The sequence below is a fragment of the Microtus oregoni genome, unplaced genomic scaffold (genome assembly GCF_018167655.1).
Source record: "Microtus oregoni isolate MIOR12 unplaced genomic scaffold, Mior012 000002F_ref0000024, whole genome shotgun sequence".
Taxonomy (NCBI): domain Eukaryota; kingdom Metazoa; phylum Chordata; class Mammalia; order Rodentia; family Cricetidae; genus Microtus; species Microtus oregoni.
Window position 1 is genome coordinate 58,029,718 of NW_024543061.1, and position 20,233 is coordinate 58,049,950.

The 20,233-nt window shown below is 48.9% G+C and overlaps 1 protein-coding gene across 2 annotated transcripts; it reads left to right on the forward strand.

Moving 5' to 3' along the window:
- The first annotated feature begins 6,579 nt into the window (after positions 1-6,579).
- Cxcl12 (C-X-C motif chemokine ligand 12) lies at positions 6,580-19,346 on the forward strand. Of its 2 annotated transcripts, none has more exons than XM_041636950.1 (4): positions 6,580-6,786; positions 9,569-9,686; positions 11,557-11,643; positions 14,129-16,582. In XM_041636950.1, exons 1-4 carry the CDS (start codon positions 6,726-6,728, stop codon positions 14,220-14,222), a joined length of 360 nt encoding a protein of 119 aa, XP_041492884.1. In that variant the 5' UTR covers positions 6,580-6,725; the 3' UTR covers positions 14,223-16,582. The 2 variants fall into 2 exon arrangements, with proteins under 2 accessions (XP_041492884.1, XP_041492892.1); XM_041636958.1 differs by lacking the exon at positions 14,129-16,582 and adding an exon at positions 16,597-19,346 and having other exon boundaries at positions 6,587-6,786.
- The last annotated feature ends 887 nt before the right edge of the window (positions 19,347-20,233 follow it).

A 20,233-nucleotide genomic window follows, 5' to 3' on the forward strand; every position in this document is an offset into this window, starting at 1 on the left:
TTATGAGTGTGCTCGGGGAGCTCCCGTGGATATCTGAAACCATGCTTAGCAGCCAGTCCTGTAAATGCTTGGGCTCTCATCTGTAATTGAGACAGCACTGAGAGACTAACAAGTAGGTAGTGTATGCACTGTGAAAATGCTGGGCAGCGTGATGATTCGTGTCCTGGACATGACAGGGGAGGAGATTTTATCACATTCACAGAAACATGCAATTTAAAACATGAGATTGCTGATTTCTGGAATTTTCCACTGAGTATTGCAGACCATGGCTGACTGTAGGTGATGGAAACCACAGAAAGCAATATCTCTGAGGAGGTGTAACTACTAGAGTAGAGTTTAGATCCTTTAGTGGTGTCATAGCTACTGAACCCTGGCTGCCAAAAGGGGAGGGGGAGTAGATGAAACAAAGGTGGCTGGGCATGGAGGAGTGGAAAAATAGATCGTCCAGACCTGACTAGCATGCTTGGGAGCTAGTGTGGGCCAGTCTGAGGTCTGAGCCCTGCAGATCTCAGGTTTTCTACAGAACATTAGATCTAGGAGGTTGTTCTTCTAGCCATGCTCTGGGAAATATCTGTGTCTTCCAGTGTCCAGCCATTCTGAGCAAGACAACATTAGGTAGACATCCTGGTTTGATGGTCATTCATGTTCTCTGGAGGCAGCCCTGCCTAGGCATGCATCCAAATCCAGTGGTATCTGGCTCGGATTTCCTGGGATCCTTCCCTACCCGATGATACAGGAATTTTAAAAACTCCCATTTGGGATCTAGCCTTAGGAACACAGACAGCTCAACCCATGCTGAGCCGCAGCCTTCAGTACAGATCTTTGAGACATCTCAAGATGGCTGTCACAGAGTGACCTATGTCCATAGATATGCTTCTATGACCTGCTGAAGGTCACAGGTACTTGTCCCATTTTTCCTGGATTATTCTGCCATGTTGGTCCAAGCTCTTTGTTTTTGAAGCTGAGGCAGGAGTCCTTATACTGAAAATGCGCTCTTGGTAAAAGCTCAGTGCCATAGGTCAGAACTGGTAAGCTGAAGTCCCAGGGAAATACAATGACCAGATATCTCCTAAAAGACCTTCTCTGAGCCAAGCATTTCAACACTTGGTAAACCCAACACCAACTTCGACGGATAGCATACAAGTCTCTGGGCGTTCATCTTGTTCAGCTTCTTCACTGCCGCAGGAGTAGGCCATCTACTCCTGAACACCATACAGGGTGGCAGAGATGAGTAAGCCAAGTTAGTGTGGGGCAAGACAGCATACAGTCCTGTCTGCTCCCTGAGCCCCTGGGAGGAGGGACAAGGACACTTCTGAAGGTGGGGGAGAGCAAGGGTGCCCAAGGATCCTACCTGTACTCCCCCTCTTCTTAGGCTCTACATACTCCTAGATCAGCCTTCTTCTGCCTAACTTGGTGCGCGAGTGAGGGGAATGACCACTTTCTTTTGATTTTATGTTTTACCACTTTGAAGCCAAATCGTTCCCTTTAGAAGGCGAGCGTGGCTGAGACAATGAGCAACATCAAACTTTAGGGGCTTTTGTATTATTTTCAACACGTAGATTATGTTCTCATATGCTGGCATATATCAACTCACTTTAGGGGGAGCTGTTTGTTTCTTTTGGTTTTTCTGACACAGTTTCTCTGTGTAGCTCAGGAAGTTGTCCCGTAGACCATGACTCAGAGACCCAGCTGCCTCCAAAGTGCTGGGCTTAAAGGTGTGTGCCACCACCATCTGGCTCAACTCATTTTTTTAAAACTAAATTCATACATTTGAAAAACACAATCCTGAGCAATATTTGAGGCATTGTACCAGTCATACTTCCTTATTACTTAAAAAATACATAAACCTACTTCTAAATAGAGTGTTTCCTATGCTTGTCTTTAAGTATTTGCACCGTCAAATTATGGAAACAGCCATGGTGCCACAAACGGATGAACGGATAATATGATATATATGGGCAATGGGGTTTTATTCAGCCAGAAAGACGGATGAAATTATGTCATTTGCAAGGAAGCATACGGTCAGTCTCATAAAGATCAACACTGCCTGTTTTGTCAGTATGGAGGAGCAGGCTGTGTCCCGGCTGCCCAACTAGCTTATGCCCAAAATAACCACGCATAAATTGTATTAATGAAAACACTGCCTGGCTCATTAGTTCTAGCCTCTTCTTGGTTAATTCTTACATCTTGATTCAACCCATTTCTAATAATCTGTGTTCACCACGAGGTTGTAGCTTACCGGGAAAGACTTAGCATGTCTGACCTGGCAGCTGGCTCCATGGCGGCTCTCTCTGACTCTGCCTTCTTTCTCCCTGCATCCTGTTCTGTCTTGTTCTGTCTCCTCCGCCCACCTAATTATCTGCCCTATCAAAAGGCCAAGGCAGTCTCTTTATTTAACCAATGAAAGTAACACATAGACAGAAGACCCTCCTACACCACTTGTCTCCTATGTGGGATCTAGAGAAAAGAAGAAAAGGAGCATGTGAAACTGAAAGGAATGCAGAAGGAGGAAGAAGTAAGAAAGAGAACAGATCAGATTAATGGGAGGTAAATATAATCAAAGTGTGCTTACTACACAGGGTCATGATGCGACTCCTTGCATGGTCCACTATCACTGCTAACAAAATTTATTTTTTTAAAGACCATAATAATGCTAGTATCAAAAAGAGAGCCAACAGAAAATATCTTGCCAGTTATACAAACAAACCTTTATCTTTGCTCTGAGAAGGCATCTGGGAGGGCAAGCCACTGATGCTGGGGGCAGATGCTTGTGCCAGGGATCCAGAGCATGGCCATGCAGGCATGCCTTCTTTGTACCTCTGAAGTCAGCCTCCAGGCTCCCATCTTGATCTCTGGGTAGCAGGCATTGCAAGTCAAGAAGCAGAAGGCCTTCCATTCCTGTGCTATGTGGAGGGGAGCTGAGCCTCAGTCTTCACAGAGAAGATGAGCTGTTTCGTGCCTTCACATGAAACAAACCTTCCCTCAGAGGAACCGGGTGGAACCAAGGAGAAACGAACCAAGCATAAACAAGGGCAGCCCTTTGGCTGAGCATCGAGCAAGTTCAAAAGGCTCACGATGCCCATCTGTCTCTGTGGAGTTCCCAAGAATGGACAGGGTTTTAAGTGAAATCATTCATCTATTATAAAATTGTAGAAATCTTTTTTCTTTTTTTTTAAATCAGAAACCCAGGGCCTTGACCACCCTAATTAAAACCCCAAGCTCTTCCTCACTGTTTCATCCCCACCGAGCACTGACTGGCATCGTATGCATGCGTGCTTCCTTGCTGAGTGGCATCATATGTATGTATGTATGTATGCTTCCTTGCTGAGTGGCATCATATGTATGTATGTATGTATGTATGTATGTATGCTTCCTTGCTGAGTGGCATCATATGTATGTATGTATGTATGTATGTATGTATGCTTCCTTGCTGAGTGGCATCGTATGTATGTATGTATGTATGTATGTATGCTTCCTTGCTGAGTGGCATCATATGTATGTATGTATGTATGTATGCTTCCTTGCTGAGTGGCATCGTATGTATGTATGTATGTATGTATGCTTCCTTGCTGAGTGGCATTGTATGTATGTATGTATGTATGCTTCCTTGCTGAGTGGCATCGTATGTATGTATGTATGTATGTATGCTTCCTTGCTGAGTGGCATCGTATGTATGTATGTATGTATGCTTCCTTGCTGAGTGGCATCATATGTATGTATATATGTATGCTTCCTTGCTGAGAGGCATCTTATGTATGTATGTATGTATGCTTCCTTGCTGAGTGGCGTCTTATGTATGTATGTATGTATGCTTCCTTGCTGAGTGGCATCTTATGTATGTATGTATGTATGCTTCCTTGCTGAGTGGCATCTTATGTATGTATGTATGTATGCTTCCTTGCTGAGTGGCATCGGATGTATTGTATGCTTCCTTGCTGACTGGCTTTAGCGCTGCTCTTTCCTACCTCAGGGTGCAAACTCCAGGTGAAAAAGGAATTTTTTCTTTTAAATATTTAGAACTCTTAGGCCATGTCTTACACACACAGTAGGAGGACCTACAGAAAAGCTTTTAGTGCATGAATGTAGAAGAGTAGGCACATGCCCTACACTAGTTTCTGTTTAGGGAGCTCAGTGTGTATTTGTCAGAGGGCGGGACAGCCCGGCCTGAGCCTTGGTTAGTCTCAACTTCATTCATTCTTAGCCTGCACAGGACACCCCTCCCCCCACCCTCGCCCCTGGACACTGAGTAGGTCCTAATCACCCGAATTTGCAGCAAGCATCAAGTTAGCAAGAGAGCTGAATGCCTCTTTTGAACAAACTTACAGAAGAGGTTTGCCTTGCCTCTGGAGATGCACTGAGCGGGAGTACCAGGACAAGTTTTTGTGCTTAGGGTAGTGTTTGCCCAAGAGCATCTTGCTTTTCTTCTTCCTTCCCTCCCCTCCCTTCCCTTCTCTTCTTCTTCCCTTTACTATGATTTTTTTAAAATTTTTTAAAAATTTATTTATTAATTAAATATTTCTGTCTCTTCCCCGCCACTGCCTCCCATTTCCCTTGCCCTCCCCCAATCAAGTCCCCCTCCCTCGTCAGCCCAAAGAGCAATCAGGGTTCCCTACCCTGTGGGAAGTCCAAGGACCACCCACCTCCATCCAGGTCTAGTAAGGTGAGCATTCAAACTGCCTAGGCTCCCACAAAGCCAGTACGTGCAGTAGGATCAAAAACCCATTGCCATTGTTCTTGAGTTCTCAGTAATCCTCACTGAAGAAAGTATGGAATATATACATATTAGAGTACTACTCAGCAGTAAAAAACAAGGACTTCTTGAATTTTGCATGCAAATGGATGGAAATAGAAAACACTATCCTGAGTGAGGTAAGCCAGACCCAAAAAGAGGAACATGGGATGTACTCATTCATATTTGGTTTCTAGCCATAAACAAAGGACATTGAGCCTATAATTAGTGATTCTATGCTTTTTTTTAACCGTGCTGTACAGGCATCAAAACCCAATCCGCTTGAATTTAACCTCTCGGATTAACGGAGCCTGGGAGATCGGACCACCAGAGGGCGCCGTAGCCCAGCGTCTGAAGTTCATGCAGCACAGGGCCATCAAGTTCAGAGTTTAGCGTCCTGAACTCTCAAGACTATGAAAAAAAAAAAAAAACCAACTGGTGGAAACAAATGACCGCTTTCTCTGGAATGTTACTTTTTAAGTGCATGGACTAGGTCGGAGCAGTTCCAGATTTGCTGTTTGGTCCCCACGGTGCATCTAATGAATGAACGTGTGCAAAGTGCTTGGCAGAATCGCAGAGGACACTCACATGCTGGGACATTTTCCTGTTGACCCCAGCCTCTCTTTTTTAGACCCTAGGTGGAGCCCCAGGTCCAACAGTTCGACCACTCCTTCAAGAAGGTGACCCCCTTATTGCCCGAGACAGGGGCATGTCTCCATTGCATACCCACTTGGGTGGACGTGGTAATAGACTCCAAATCACTAAGTGGCTATGTGAGAACGGTGCTAACAGAATGGCTAGTACTGCCTGTGGCAGAGGAAGGCGCAAAGGACGCTGCCCTCAGCCTCTCCCCGGGCTGGAGTCCATCTGCCTCCCCCCCCCCCCACCCGCCCCCGACTCTTACCACCGCCGGGTTGGGGTTGTTTTGTTTGACCAACTTGGAGCACAGCGGCCTACCGGCCTACCGGCAGAGCTGAACGTCAGTGGTGTATTTATAAAGACACCATGACCCCCTTCAGGAGCAGGACGGCAGGGAGCTCTTTCGTCCCTTGGAGAACACTGAACTTTCTTCGGGAAAGGCAGGGCATGCTGAAGTTTTAAGAAGCTGTTTCCGGCTTCCATTAACTGAGCACCCATTAAAACCAAGCGCTAAGTGTGAGGCACGACGATTCGCGGGAGTTGAGTCTTTCAGTCAATTCTCCTTCGTTTCCACTCAGCGGGTTTTCAGCTGTGATCACTCCCCAGCCCCTTTCCCTCTCCCCGCCACAGCCAACAGAACAGGGGTACACGGGGGAGAGGGCAGAGAAACTTCACGTGTGCTGAGACCCTCTATAGCAGCACAGCTCTTCATCAGAACGCCACTTCCCCGACTTTGATAACAGTGATACTTTCAGGGAATCCCACGTATTCTAACTGCAGACTGGTCACGTTGCCCTAAGCCTCACTGTCCCCTACGGCAAAGAGCCTGGGCGTGCGGTGGGTCATCTTAATGTCCTGGGACCAGGACATTAGATTCTCTAATAACTTTTGGATAGGGCGCACCAGCCCCTCGTGCCTGGAACCTACTGTTTTTGACTCACTGATGCTTATTTTACCTCATTCCCCTTCGACACGCCCTTAGTTTCTCCATCCACATGATGGGAGCATTAAGCTCTGCAAACCAGCCTCTTTGCAGTTCAGATCCAAGCAGCCAGTCCGGGTTGGAGACTGGGAAGATCAAAGGTCCCAGCACCCAGCGGGGCCGGGGACACCGAGGGCGCCAAGCAGAGGAGGGAGGGAGGGACTGGAAGGGCGGCCACTCCGCAGGGGATGCGCGTCAGAGACCCCAGCCACACTCCAGACCCGCCCCTTGACGAGCGCCGCCCCGCCCCACCAGCCTTTCGCTTCTAAAGCGCCCAGCGCGCGCCTCCCGCTGCCGCACTTTCACTCTCGGTCCACCTCGGTGTCCTCCTGCTGTCCAGCCCTGCAGCCTCCAGCGCGCCCTCCCGCCCACGCCATGGATGCCAAGGTCGTCGCCGTGCTGGCCCTGGTGCTGGCCGCGCTCTGCATCAGTGACGGTAAGTGCAAACGGCGCCCGGGCCGGGAAGGTCTAGCAGCTCTGCGCCGTGGCTCCCCAGGTCCTCGGTTCCTCTGCCCGCTCCAGAGTCGGGGAGAAAGAACTTGTTCGGCGCCCTGCACCGCAAGCGAACTCGAGGCAGCCACTTTGCAGGGCGCACTCCTTTCGGGTGCCTTTTCCCGTGTCCCACGCGTCGCACCGAGGTTTTGTGCTCTGCCAAGCGCGGTCGTAGGACCTAGAGAGGACTGCAGGAGAGGATCCGCAGAATTGTTGGGCAAGCTTGGGGCCAGAGTGGAATGAAAGCGTGGGCGGCGGTGTCCTGGGCTGCGGGTCCCAGAGCGCGCCAGCTGTACTCAGCTAGTGGCCACCCGCGCCCAGATGTTTCCAGAAGGAAAGGGCAGCGCGGTCCCGGAGCCTATGGTGAGAAAGATCGGTTCGGTTGGTGCGTGTGTAAGCAAACTCTTGACCGTCAGTCAAGTAGCTCAAAGTGCTTGGCTTGGTTATAGATACGGTGAAGCTGAGTTTCGTGTCTCTCCGTTCCACCCCCACGCCCCAGCGAAGCGGGTCCTCTTACAGTACCTTTGAGGGTCTCGGGACCAGGCGCTGCGCAGCTCTTGAACTCGCGCCACCAACTGGGGCCGCGCTTCTGCACAGTTCGTTGGTCCGTAGCGACGCGGACCTGAGCGCGCATCTTTTCGCTGCCCCCTTTCTGTTTCGCCGAATCGGGCTAGACAAAGCCACCGTAGTCACCCAAACCATACACACCTCTCCCCAACCCCCAAACACACCTGCAGATGGGCGCTTTTGTAGCCAGCCCCGGAGCCCTCTGCTCTGGAATGGGAGCTGCAGCAGAGTTCAGTCTCCCAGACCCAGGGTGGTGTCCCGTTTCACTGGGAAAGGCTTTCATTTTGTTTTCTTTTTTTGACACTGAAGAGAAAACTCTGCGCTGTTACAAGACACCGCTGCTGCAAAACAAAACAAACCATTGCCTCTGAACACACAAAACAAAACCCTGCCTTCCTCGGCTGCGGTGTTTCCTGGAGAGAACCGAGGGACTGTCGGGGCTCTCGGTGAGGCTGCTAGCTGTATGCGGCCCAAGTGCACCAGAGCGTTGGTCTGAGTTCTCACCCGGTGAACAGCCGGTTTTGCCACCTGTTTTCGGCTGAGTATGGTTGGAAAGGTTGGAAATGCTTGGTGGGAGGGAAATGTTCTCTAAAAGCGTAGGGAATTGCTGATCGGAGAAGAAACACAAATGGCAGGCAATTTCGATCTTTGTATTCGGTTAATGCTCTGGCCCCCACTACCCAGGCAATGAACACGATGATTTGGGCATTAAAAACTGCATGCGCTGGTGAAGTTGAAAGTGTCACAGTTGGGACATTGGGTGTGAGACAGAAATGCAGGATCCCGGGTTCTCGAGGCTGGAGTGCAGTCGTCAGAGTAAGTGGGGTGCCTCACCCTCAGGTATATTCAGACTCTCGGAAGAGTCCGATTGTTGGCTTCTACCATCCAGTGTCTGGATGGGACCCTGTTCTCTAGGCAGGACCCATTGAGCTATTGCATTGCCAAAGTGAGTTGTTTTCTTTATCCCCTAGCACCTGGGTGCCTTCTGGTCCTACACAGTCCCCAAGTTGCAGCGTGGTTAACCTTGCTGTGGTTTTTGTCTTGCCCAATTAGCTGATACAACTCAGCGGCCAGATCCTAGGCTCCTAGGCTTCTCTGGTCAGACCCAGGGCAGGAGGCTTCTCAGGCCAGATTAGAGAAACCACGTTAGCGTGGGATGCGCTCTGGCCCCATGAGTCGAGATCTCTAGGTCCCAAGTCCAGGGTGGCAGCAGAGCTGGTCTGGACTTTGGCATGTATGTGAAATCTGCTTTTTCTCTGCTTTGGTGTCTAAGTGCATTGCTCTTCCCAGGCCACACCATCCCTCGACTAAATAACACCTGCAAGAAAAGATAAGCCGTCATCCATGCGATTCGATCCACTTCTCCAGCTGTTTCCCAAAGGAGCGGAATTTCAGAATCTCCAGAAGGCCCCTGGAACTCTAAATAAGCAAACTTAAAATCCCTGGACTAACTATTCTCAGCCTTACTTTTAAACTTTGGCAAAAAGATCCATAAATTCAAACATTTGGGGATATTAAATAGAGCTGGGATAAAAATCTTGGTGGGGGCGGCTATGAGCCTGGTCACAGGGCTTGCAATTCTAGACGTGAAGGGTGGGTCTTAAGAGGAGTTCTAAAGGAGCCCCTTGCTAATTTACACTAATGAGTGTCAATTATGGCATTTTGCAAATTGGGGAATTGGCAAACAAAGCTGGTAATAGGATCCAGGAGGCCTAGGCATCCAGGTACTGATCATAAAAGCCACATTTGGCTCCAGCTTTTGGGGAAAGCAGGATAGAAGGTAAATCCAGGGTGTCCCCTCTGGATTCTTTTGTGATTTCCAGGGCTTAGGGTGAGTGGGAGGAGGGAAAGCTGCAGGTGGTAGATGGCACCCCACCTCCTCCCCCCTGCACCTCAAAACTTCAGGCCCAGCCCAAGGGAAGAGGGGGGAGCCTAGAACCTCCTCCACTTTCCCCAGGTCCTTTTGTCCTTTGTCCCACAGAAGCTGAGCCCAGTAGGATCTCACTGTGCTCCCTAGCAGAGAGGATGGGCTTTGCAAGAATGTCTCTGTAACCATTCCCGCCTGTTTCCTGATTCTTCACCATCTAACCCCTCAAATCTCTAGCGCTAGACAGAGTAACGAGTGGCCTTGCTCTCTCTCTCTCCCTCCACACCCTTAGGGAAGCCCGTCAGCCTGAGCTACAGATGCCCGTGCCGATTCTTCGAGAGCCATGTCTCCAGATCCAACGTCAAACATCTGAAAATCCTCAACACTCCAAACTGTGCCCTTCAGATTGTGTAAGTCTTAGCCGTCACGCTCCAAAGAGGAGCACAGATAGGAAGCCTCAGACTTGGCATAATTAGTGGCAGCCGCTACCACCGTGAGGCCTCTGATGTGCCATCAGACATGAGTTTCAAAGGCTACGCTTCTTCCCAGATACCCGTTGCACTCAGTGTTTCTCCTTCTTCCCGAGCTGCTTTCTGTCGCTGCACAGAAAAAGCTGTCGACTTTACTGAGGTCGGCCTTCAACTGACAACGGTTGAGCCTGTCAGTTTCAAGACTCTGGTGTCCAAAGTTAATTCTTCCTCATACAGCAAAAAAGATTATGAGACCTGGATTCTGTGAATGTCAATTTTAACCACTTGCCCAAAGGCCAACGTTTTAAGGTCACTTTGTCTGGAGACTTTTTTTTTGTTTCGCTAGACGGTGATGGTAGCTGCCAGCGTTTGCTTTAAATTTAGGTGGGAAATAAGAAAAGCCAAACGCATGCATATAAATGAGAGATGTAAAAGTCTCAGACTCCTGGAGAATGACAGTGTGTGTACTAGTCCGTCCTCCCATGCTGGAGGAGGGTGACAGCTTAGTCTCCTAGGAGGGGCTCACATCCTCGGGCGACTTAACACTAAAAATGGACTAAGGACCCAGTAGCTGGGATAAAAGCTGTGCCCTTTATCCTTTCCTAGGGTTTTCCCACCCAACAGTAACTGCTTACTCTTTCTTTTCTTCATCACCTTTCCTTTACAGCCTTTGCTGCTGCAACTGTGTTGGTTACATACAAGTATGCTTTAGAGACCTAGATGAAGAATATTTTTACTATTTTGATTAAAATACAATACTCTCTTGTGGAAGGTATTTTAAAGATGGTATATTTAGTTTTGCCTAGGCCATGCTGGTTCACTGGCTGGGGAATGGCCCTTGAGCCCATAATGCCAGATACAACTATTGGGTCTAGGCAAATGCTAAATTAACAAAAGGCTGTACCCAGATGGGCACTCCGCATTTCCTCTTTCAAGTCACACCCTTCCTCTGCACAACTATTAACGGACACCCTGCTGTAAGAGGTTTACCTGTCCCAGGACACTGGTTAGTTTTCCCCAGAACCATTCATTGTCTGGGGAGGAGGATTCTCAGAATGTGTTAGAATTACCTGGCATCTAGGACTTTGAGAATATCCCGGGGATTAGTTTATCAGTTTGTCTCCCCATTAAAAAACTTCGAGGGTGAGAAGAAGAACACTGAGCCAACTTTCAATAAGAACAAGACCATGGGGCGTGCTGTGACAATTCCTCTATCCTATCCCCTGCCCCCCTGAACTGTCTCTCTTTACTTCACTGCTCCTCCCCTCCCTGGAAAGCTGCGCTCTTCCTCCTGTGCTAATCTTAAGTCGGGTCCAATATGCTATCAATGCAACCCATTGAAATTTTAAAGCCGCTTCTGGTACTTTCCAGAAGTTTCCAAGACCATCTCCATGAAGTCACAGCCTTTTGCCCCTTCCATGAGGCTCTTTGAGCATCCTGTGCCCACTCTTCCTCCACCTCCTTGGGGTACTTCCACTCCTTCAGTGCATGTGATCTTGGTTTCCCCTTTGCTTTACTGTCTTGCTAAGCTCCTGCTTACCCATCAAAGACCAGAGCTCAAATGCTCCCCCACCCCACCCCAGGTCTCTTCCCTGTGTCCCCTGGGAAGCATTGTTAGCACATTCCTAACTCTGGAATGGTGGACGCTACACACTTCAAGTGCTATGTCTTTCCCATAATCCTTGGGAAGCTTTCAAACCTGCGGCTTCCGGGGGCAGCAGCTGGGCCCTTGAGTGAGGTGTATTGGGTGAGCCCAAGCAATGTCTCTCTTCCACTTGGCTATACAGTGTCTCCCCTTCTGTTTTGGCAGTGCAAGACTGAAGAGCAACAACAGACAAGTGTGCATTGACCCGAAATTAAAGTGGATTCAGGAGTACCTGGAGAAAGCTTTAAACAAGTAAGCACGGCATCCCAAAGGACTTCCCAGTAGACCCCCGAGAAAAGTTGACATCCGTGGGAGATGAAAAGGCAGTGGAGGGGAGGAGGGCCGGAACCCTGGCCAGGCTGGCCAGTGAGACAGCACTGACCGGGGTCATGCTGAGATTTGCCAGCACAAAGACACTCCACCATAGCATATGGTACGATATTGCAGCTTATATTCATCCATGTCCTCGCCCATGCACAACGGAGCTGTTATAACTGGGGTTTTTCTAAGAAATTGTATTACCCTAACCAGTTAGCTTCATCCTCATCCTCCTCATCCTCATGCTCATTTTTAAAAACAGTGATAACTTCAAGGTCTATATTCAGTTTGCTTTGGAGCTTCTCTTTTCCTGGGTGTCTCTGGGCACAGTTGCAGGCGGTGGCTTTGCAGGGAACCCTAGAGAGGAGCTGGAGGAACACTGCAGGGCTGGTCCTGCAGGGGGCGCCCCTCAACAGATGCCTTGCTGTGAGTCTCAGGCAGCTCAGGGCTGGGCAGAGGCTGTTGCCTTCACCTCCTTCTTCCAGTTCAGTGATTGTATTTGGGTACAAACAGGAGGCTTCCTGTAAATGATACCCCTGGGGTCTGTGCTCAGAGACCCTTACCTAGCCGTTCTTGCTCTGCTTGCCTCCAAAAAGCATGCTTCATCTGGCTTCTGCTTCTCAGCTCTGTATCCTGATCGACCAATGCTGCATCAGAAGGAAGAGAGGGACTGGGGATGTGTTCCCCCCTCTCTTCTCTTTGCTCTCCTCTCACTTGGGCCCTTTGTGAGATTTCTCTTTGGCCTCCTGCAGAATGGAGCCAGCTCCTCCTGGATAATGTGAGAACGTGCCTGTATTTACCCACAAAAACATGCCTGAAGCATAGTTATAAACAAAAGTTTAAATTTGAGAACTTACTTTGAGAATTTGATTTTTTAATTGCCTCTATGTCCTATATACACCATGGTGGCTCCATGGGCTCTCAGTCTTCCAATATCAGAGATGATAAAATAATAATAATGAATAAGCCAGAATCTTATCATGAAGTCACGGCGGGGATTTCAGGTCCCAATTAGAAATGGAGACAAGATAAAACTCGGATTCATACTTATGATCACAGATGGCCCTGGTGGTTTTGGTAACTATTTGCAAGGCATTTTTTTTTTACATATATTTTTGTGCACTTTTTGTTTCCTTGGAAAACAAATGTACTTCAGAATATATTTGTAGTCAATTCATATATTTGAAGTTGAGCCATAGTAATGTCAGTAGATGATCTCTATGATCTTAAACTACTGGCAATTTGTAAAGAAAAATATACGACATATAAATGTACTGCAGCTTTCCAATGTAGCCACAGTGTATTTTTCCACTTGTACTGAAATTGTATCAACTGTGACACTCTATGCACTAGCAATAAAACGCTAATTGTTTCATGCTGTAAACCTCCTACTGTATGTGGGAATTTATTTACCTGAAATAAAAATTCATTAGTTATTAGATGGATACCTTTCTGAAGATTGTAAGACACGAGCCCACCTGCTGGTCAGGTGCTGTGGATGCTCTGCACGTCCTGAAGTCTGCGGGTGAGCAACACCATGCAGGCTGAGTCCGCAACGGAAGCTTTTGTGTATTTTTTTTTTTAACCCAATGGAAGTAGAACTCTATTTTCTGGTGAATAATACCTGACTCACTAATTCCTCCTCCTCCTCTCCCTCTTCGGTTCTCCTAACATCCTCATGTAATCCCCAGACTCAACCCCAGTAATATCAAGCTTTCCTAGTCTCCCATGTAAAAAATCCCATGACTCCAGACCATTTAATATCAAGCTTTTGTAGGAACAGGTGGCCTCACCCCATAAATCATTAAATACCATTCAGCTTGAATCATTTTAATGTGACAGTCACAAACCAGTTGCTCTAATAAAACTCTGCTAACCATCTCTCTCCCTAGCTCTCTAGAACAATCTCAGTTATCCCTAGGGATGCTCCCCAGCATCCAGAAGAGAGAGGTGGGATCAATCCTGCTGCCTTTCCTAGCCTTCCTGGAGGGCTGCCTGAGCCTGGGGCCTCCAGCCTCTAGTGCTTTGTTAATTTGAAATGCAGATTTGTAGCCAAGGCAGAGTTCACCTCTGCACTGAAAAGGAAGGCAGACCGAGGGCTTCCTTCCACACCCTCTGAGATGTGCGTTCCTGTTTCAGGGTGAGCTATGGCAAACGTGGCTAAGAACCAGAACCTGCCTGGCAAAGTGGCAGTCGCTGTCAGCAGTTCCCGGGGTCATAGGGTTAGGGCAGCCTGGTTAACTTTTGGGTGGCGGGAAATAGTTTACATTGTTTATGAGCCTCATTTTGCCAAGGGGCCTCCAGGCCTCAAACTGAAGACAGTTAAATTGGCTCATGAGGCAATGCCAAATATTGTGTGAACTGAGATACACTCCTGTGTGTTGCAATGTGATTAATGGTTCTACTAATTTTATCTAAGGGGGCGCAGAGAAGAAAAAGTGGGGAAAAAAGAAAAGATAGGAAAAAAGAAGCGACAGAAGAAGAGAAAGGCTGCTCAGAAAAAGAGAAACTAGTTACCTGCTTCCTGCAGATGGACCACTGTGCGTTCTGCCCTGGCGCTTTGTAACTCGCCCTTCCCTCTTCGGGGACAGACCCCACACCCCGGGCAGGTGCTCACACTTGATGGTAAATTCTTCCCTCTCCCAGGGCAGACCCTCACACCTTGGGCAGATGCTCAGACTTGTCTGCCCTGGTGGCCACACCAGCTGCTGTATTTATGCGCTTCTTAAGGCCTTGCTCCGTCTGCTAAGCTATGAAAAAAAAAAAAAAACACATAGATGTCCAGAGACTGGGGTAAAAGCTAAGCCACAGAGGACCTACCAAGCCTGGCAGCATTGCCCCGAGCTGAGCCCCTGGCCAGGAGTTCCCAAGGCTCACACCCAAAGTCTACAATCCTATGAAGGCCAGATGGTCTGCTTAGCCAGGAAAGGGCATAATGGCTTCCCCTCAGCCACGCTACCCCTTGTGGCCTTCTCAGGACGTGAGGTGACTTGCTCCCCTGATGTGTGAGCAGCTTTGGCGCCAGCCCAGAAGGGTATCTACAGACTGTTGGGTGAGCAGGAGGAATGATAACTTCTCAGAAAACAGACTCAGGGAGTCTTTTCGTTGGACAACTCACTTTAGAATCTTTAAACGGGTCCCTCGTGGGGAGGACAGATGTGCTCTGGAACTTACTGAAGGGCCAGCAGCTTCAGGGACTTTTTAGTCTGTCCTTTTGCTCCCAACATCCCTTTGGATGCTGTGCTATCTGGGCACAGCTGCCTCAGTCTTAACTCTTGAGATGTCTGCCTTCAGTGAATTGGGTTAAAGTTCTAGAATATTCTACTATCCCACCCCACCCTCACCTGGCAATCTATGTCTTTATGTTTTTGTGGTTTTGATGCCAGTTTGGATTGGAAGGCTAGGGTGAAAAGCTCTGATTTTAGCAGTGTTTTGAAAGAGGATTATTTGAATTTCTTGACCCTCCTCTTCACCTCGTGTAAACACACACATCTTGGACTCCAGACCTCTGCGTAGAATTTTCATAATCAGGGCAGAAAACGGAAATGATCTGAAGATGCAGCCAATGGATCAGAGGAAGGAAGCCCAGGGGCCTGTGGGTCACACTCTCCTGGGTCCCTAAGTTCTGTGCCCCTGTATGTGTTCCTTATGGTTCTAGCATTAGAGATACAGCCTTTCATGATCCTTGCTGGCACCCATCCTGCTAGGGAGCTTCAGGGAAGACCTGTGTTACCAGCTGTTACCCTTTATCTGGACAGCTCAAACCAACCCATATTCCCTCCTCAGAGCTGAGGAGAGCAAGCTGGACTCTGAGTGAGCCCCTCTTCAGGCCCAGGGTCACTGCCGTCCTTCTTGGGCTAGCAGCTGCAATCTGGGCTCAGAGTGGCCTCAGCTGGGGTCCTCCTACTATTACTAAAACACATCTGGAGGACAGACCTGTGCCCACGCCACAGCTTTGCTTAGAAAAATGAGCCTAGCCCCTCCAGGACCCTGGGGAGAACTGTTGCCCCTAGGAACCAAAGGCCAAACTGAGGCTGCGCTGAGGTGGAAGACCACTTTTAGAAATGCCCATAGACTCTGCCTCCCACTATCTGCCTCCAAGTCCTAGAGAAGCAGGCTGCAGAGATGAAGAGAGTGGACTATCACTTAGGAACCATAGCAAGCTCTACCTGTCCTTATGTGGCTCCCGGGAGCCCCTCTGTGCTAAAGTGGCTTATGATGCCCTTCTGATGGGCAACTGCAGCCTGATGGACAGAGTCACCATGGAAATGCCCGAGAAGCTGATTGCATCTTGTGAGAGGCTGACACAGGATGTGCTCCTGTCAGCTCATAGGCAGGTGAGGGGTGGTCCTTACACTATCCCGCACAGATGCCTTCTGGGAGGACATGCAGCCCCAGAGGCCACCTTCTGAGTGCCAGAACCTCTTCTTCTGGTGATGCGGCACCAGCCAAGAGATTTTAAAAGAAAAATGAGTTTTTGATGGAAGCTGTAGGAGGTGCCTCTTGGAGTTCTGAGGCCTGGGGATGCCTGGGGACACAGCGCCTCCTGTTGCTGGCGTAGATACATAGCCTCAACATCAGAGTCCTGAGTTTAAGGCAGAGTGTCTTGTCGTGCTCCATGTACCATGCCTCCCATGCCAGTGTGTGCGTGCCTCACCCTGCGCTTTACCTGTTCATCTGTCTTCTGCTTACCACCGTCATCCAGACCCCGAGCATCAGCCCTGGCCGTGTCCTTCCCTGCTTTCCCACTCTCTCCGACCTCGGAAGACACATGGCAGCAAGCTGAAATCAGGAGTAGGGCCTATGGCTCCTGCCAAGCCATGCAGCATCCAGGCACGTGGTGGTGAGAATCTGCCTTAATGGTGTCTCCTTTGTTCTTGTCAACAGGAGGCTCAAGATGTGAGAGGCGTGGGTCAGACGCCTGAGGAGCTTACAGAAGGAGCCTAGGTTTGAAGTCAGTGTTAGGGAAGGGCCCACAGCCACTTCCTCTGCTCCTGAGCAGGGCTGAAGCCATTTCCGAGGGACTTGCTTTGCACGATTTGCTGTATTTTCACTATTTGATTATGTAGCAAGATACATGGTGTTTATTTCATTTAGTCTGATTATCCAGTGTCATTGGTGACAGGCCAAAGTCACTATATTATTTCCTTTGTTATCGTATCTGTGCCATGGAGGACCTTCTCTGAATAAGGGCTCCCCAGGTTTGTCTCTTGGAGCTGAGACAGGAGGGGCACCCTTTTTCTTAATGGGAACTGGGTGCCCCCACCCCAAAGACTGCAGGGCTTTCCCAAGCTGAGGCAGGAGTGTGAGGCCAGGAAGAGTGAGATCCGCCCTCATCCCATGCTCTCCTTCTTCATCCCGTCATGCTCATCATTCTCCCTCATCCATCACCATGTGTCTCCAAGACTGTCTCCGTGACCCTGAAAAAGGACTCTTGCAAGGTGAACTCTTTTATTCAAATGGGACAGCAAGAAAGAAAGGAGAATGTCTGGTGTCCCCCGAAAACCCTGTGCACATGTATGTCTTGTTTGGAATCTTGTCTGTTCAGCCCCCTGCTTTTGTTCAAAGTCCATGTTGTCACCCATGACCAATGTCTCGTTCGTGCACTGTCTCTAATCCAAATGCAAAGGCTGAGTACGAGGAGCTGGCCCTGAGGCCCAGGCTGTGGTTGGTCATGGAGGTAAACAGCCTTGGTTTCCTCGCTGCTCTCAGGGTTATGTTGGACACACGAAGCCAAACAAAGCAAGGTGGTTTAGCACCAGCACTTAGGTCTGAGGACTGCTGAGCCTCAATGTTTTCATAACTGTCACCTTCAAACTGTGGTGGCGTCAAACACAACATTTTATTGAGGAATAACGGTGCTCAATTATTTTCCATTATGTTTTAAAGTCAATGAATCAAAGATTCAACCCTAGATCGATCTTCCTCACCACTGGCATTGCTGCCATCCCTGTCCTGGTAGCTGCCGGGCACCTTTGCTGTCACAGATAACACTGTGCCTCTTTCCCCTTGGGACAGCCTAACAGGTTTGTTGGTGTTGGTGCTGCGGCTTGACTGTGGCCCTGGAAGTGTTTTGTCCTCTGCAGTTTCAGATGAAACAGATGTGGGAAGAAGAGAAGAAGAAGCGGGGGGAGCTTCCCTGTCCAGTTGGATGGACACCCAAGTAAGATGGAGGAAGCAAGAGAATTATCAAAAACAGGTGTTTGGGAGTAAATAATCTGTAGAATTGTTACGTTAGCAATGTCGGGGGCGAGGGAAGCATTTCTATAAATAGTCTTTAAGTTGACTTCACAGAAGAAGGAAAAATCCATCCAGCAAGATTTTGATCAAACTGGAACAAAAACTAAAATGCTTAAGCCGGTAAGGATGTGGGGCATGCGGCTAAGGGCGGCGATGGACCCTCAGAGGGGTACGGAATTGTTCTGAGCCCCTTTGAAATGACCATGCCGTGCCCCTGGACCAGATACCACACAACTACAATGTTAGGGCAGCAGCCACTTTGCATCTAACCCAGGGTTTTGAGGATGCTGCCTGGGAGCAAGCACAGCCCTTCATCTTCACTATAGTTGTTGATCCTTTGTAAAAGATGAGGGTGGAAACTGTAGGGAGACTTAGGTGTGTGTTGGTTCTTCTGCTTTGTCAGTTTCTGACTGGAGACAGCCAGCCTAAAGCAAATATGCATTTAAATAGTACATTTACATAGGAAAAGTCTCTCTCCACCTTAATCCCTCATTCCTTTGCTTTCAAAATACAAGCCCAGCATGTCAGCGATCTGCTGTTGACTGGGGACACCTAGCTGTCCCTGCTGGAACTCACGCCCTCCACGTCCCATCTTCCCTTGGGCACTAAGTAACCTGCCAGGCAGCCCGCCCCTCTATTACTAGCCTTTGCATTTGGATAGGGAATGGGGGTTGGGGACTTACAGTCTGCTTTGTGTTGAAGCCCAGATTTGTGCCTGGTGTTGTTTACCCTGCTGCTGGCTCCCAAGGACAAAGGGTCTCTAACCAGAAAGTGGGGGCAGAGTCATCTGGCTCTTTGTTCAGCTTTGAGAGAGGGTCACAAGAACAAAAAGTTGCCTTCCTCCTTGGGACCTGGCCTGGGATGGTAGACCTCTCCAGTGGGTTCTGTGTGTCTTCTCACGTGTGATTTCCTCATCCGCGGTGTCACTGGGAGCCTCCTCCCAGGGGCCAGTCACCCTCTCCAGGTAATGCACCGAAGATGAGAGCCAGGGAGCTGTTCCCTTACACAGCTTCCCTGGTCCATCTTGAGGTAAATAATCTCACTCCTCAAAATGTTCCATAGAAACCTCCAAAGTCCGCAGGAGACTCCGGCTGTTGCCAAGTTCACAGAACCAGCCAGCCAAAAGTGATTGCCAACCTGGATGGGCTTGCAGTGCCCGGGCAGCGATGGGCTTCGTGTTGCATGTGGTGAATGCTGTGTTTTGTTTCAATTGTGTCTCCCAGATAATGTGAAAATGGCCCAGGAGAAGGCAGCTTCCTATGTGCAGTGTGTGCCTTTTTATTCTCGTCTTTAATATAGGACAGTTATTTGAGAAGCCATTTCTACTTGGAAGTCATATCAGTGAAAGTGATGTACCTTCACCTATAATTTCCCTAATAAAGATCTGTATTTAAATCCAGCTGCCAAGAATTTGCAGTGAACGTTGCCATGTGGAATTTCCCACTCTTGGTCTTGCCCCTCAAACCTGACTCTGGGGGCCCTGAGGTCTTAGCCAGAGAGCTGGTACTCAGGCTTCTTGGTCTAACTGCTGGTACCAGACAATCTCTACAGGGCTAAAGGTGTTCCCTTTTCTCCAGATGACCTGGATTGCTCCTGAGGTGCTAGCCAGTTTTTCACCGCGCAAGCGATGGCTTAGTGTGAAGTCACAAGAGTTTGTCCCATAGCTGTCAGGGAGGAGGGCCCACCCTGCACATACTGGTGCTGGTAGAAGGCAGCAGAGGACGGACCCTGTCCCAGAACACATCTGGAAACCACAGCATTCTGCATGTGCCTGTGCTGGGTAAGGGCACTGATGGAAGCTAAGGTGGATTTGTCGATGGCTGCAGGCCTGCTTCCTCCACAGATCCCTTGCCTCTTACAGTTTGTCCTTCAGATTCTCTCCAGTCTATGTTCAGCCATTTTGTAGAGGAGGCCAGCCCTGAGCCCCAGATGTCTAAGTGTACGATGTTAGTAGCCCACGCACCACCACATCCACCTCCGTACTTGCAAGCTTCCTATTACTTCTAGGGTAGTGACGTGAGCTCTAAGTTGTATACCACACATGAGAATAAGAAGGATTGGAGGCCCCAGGAGTGGCAGTGTGAGCCCAGGATCACATGGGTGTGAAGATATGATGAATATACGAGCTCAAATTCCATTCTCCCGTTGTCCATCTCCAGACTTGAGCCATGGCAGTTGCTCTCAGGGTCTACGTCATTTCCCACCTAGAACAAAGGATTGGACTGGGAGAAGATATAGGATCACCTAGCATGGCAGAAAAGACTCACGCCTGTGATTCCAGAAG

Coding starts and splice junctions, on each gene's coding strand:
- Cxcl12 (XM_041636950.1), top strand. CDS start 6,726: ATGGATGCCAAGGTCGTCGCCGTGCTGGCCCTGGTGCTGGCCGCGCTC. Junction 6,787..9,568: donor CGCGCTCTGCATCAGTGACG/GTAAGTGCAAAC, acceptor CCACACCCTTAG/GGAAGCCCGTCAGCCTGAGC. Junction 9,687..11,556: donor AACTGTGCCCTTCAGATTGT/GTAAGTCTTAGC, acceptor CTGTTTTGGCAG/TGCAAGACTGAAGAGCAACA.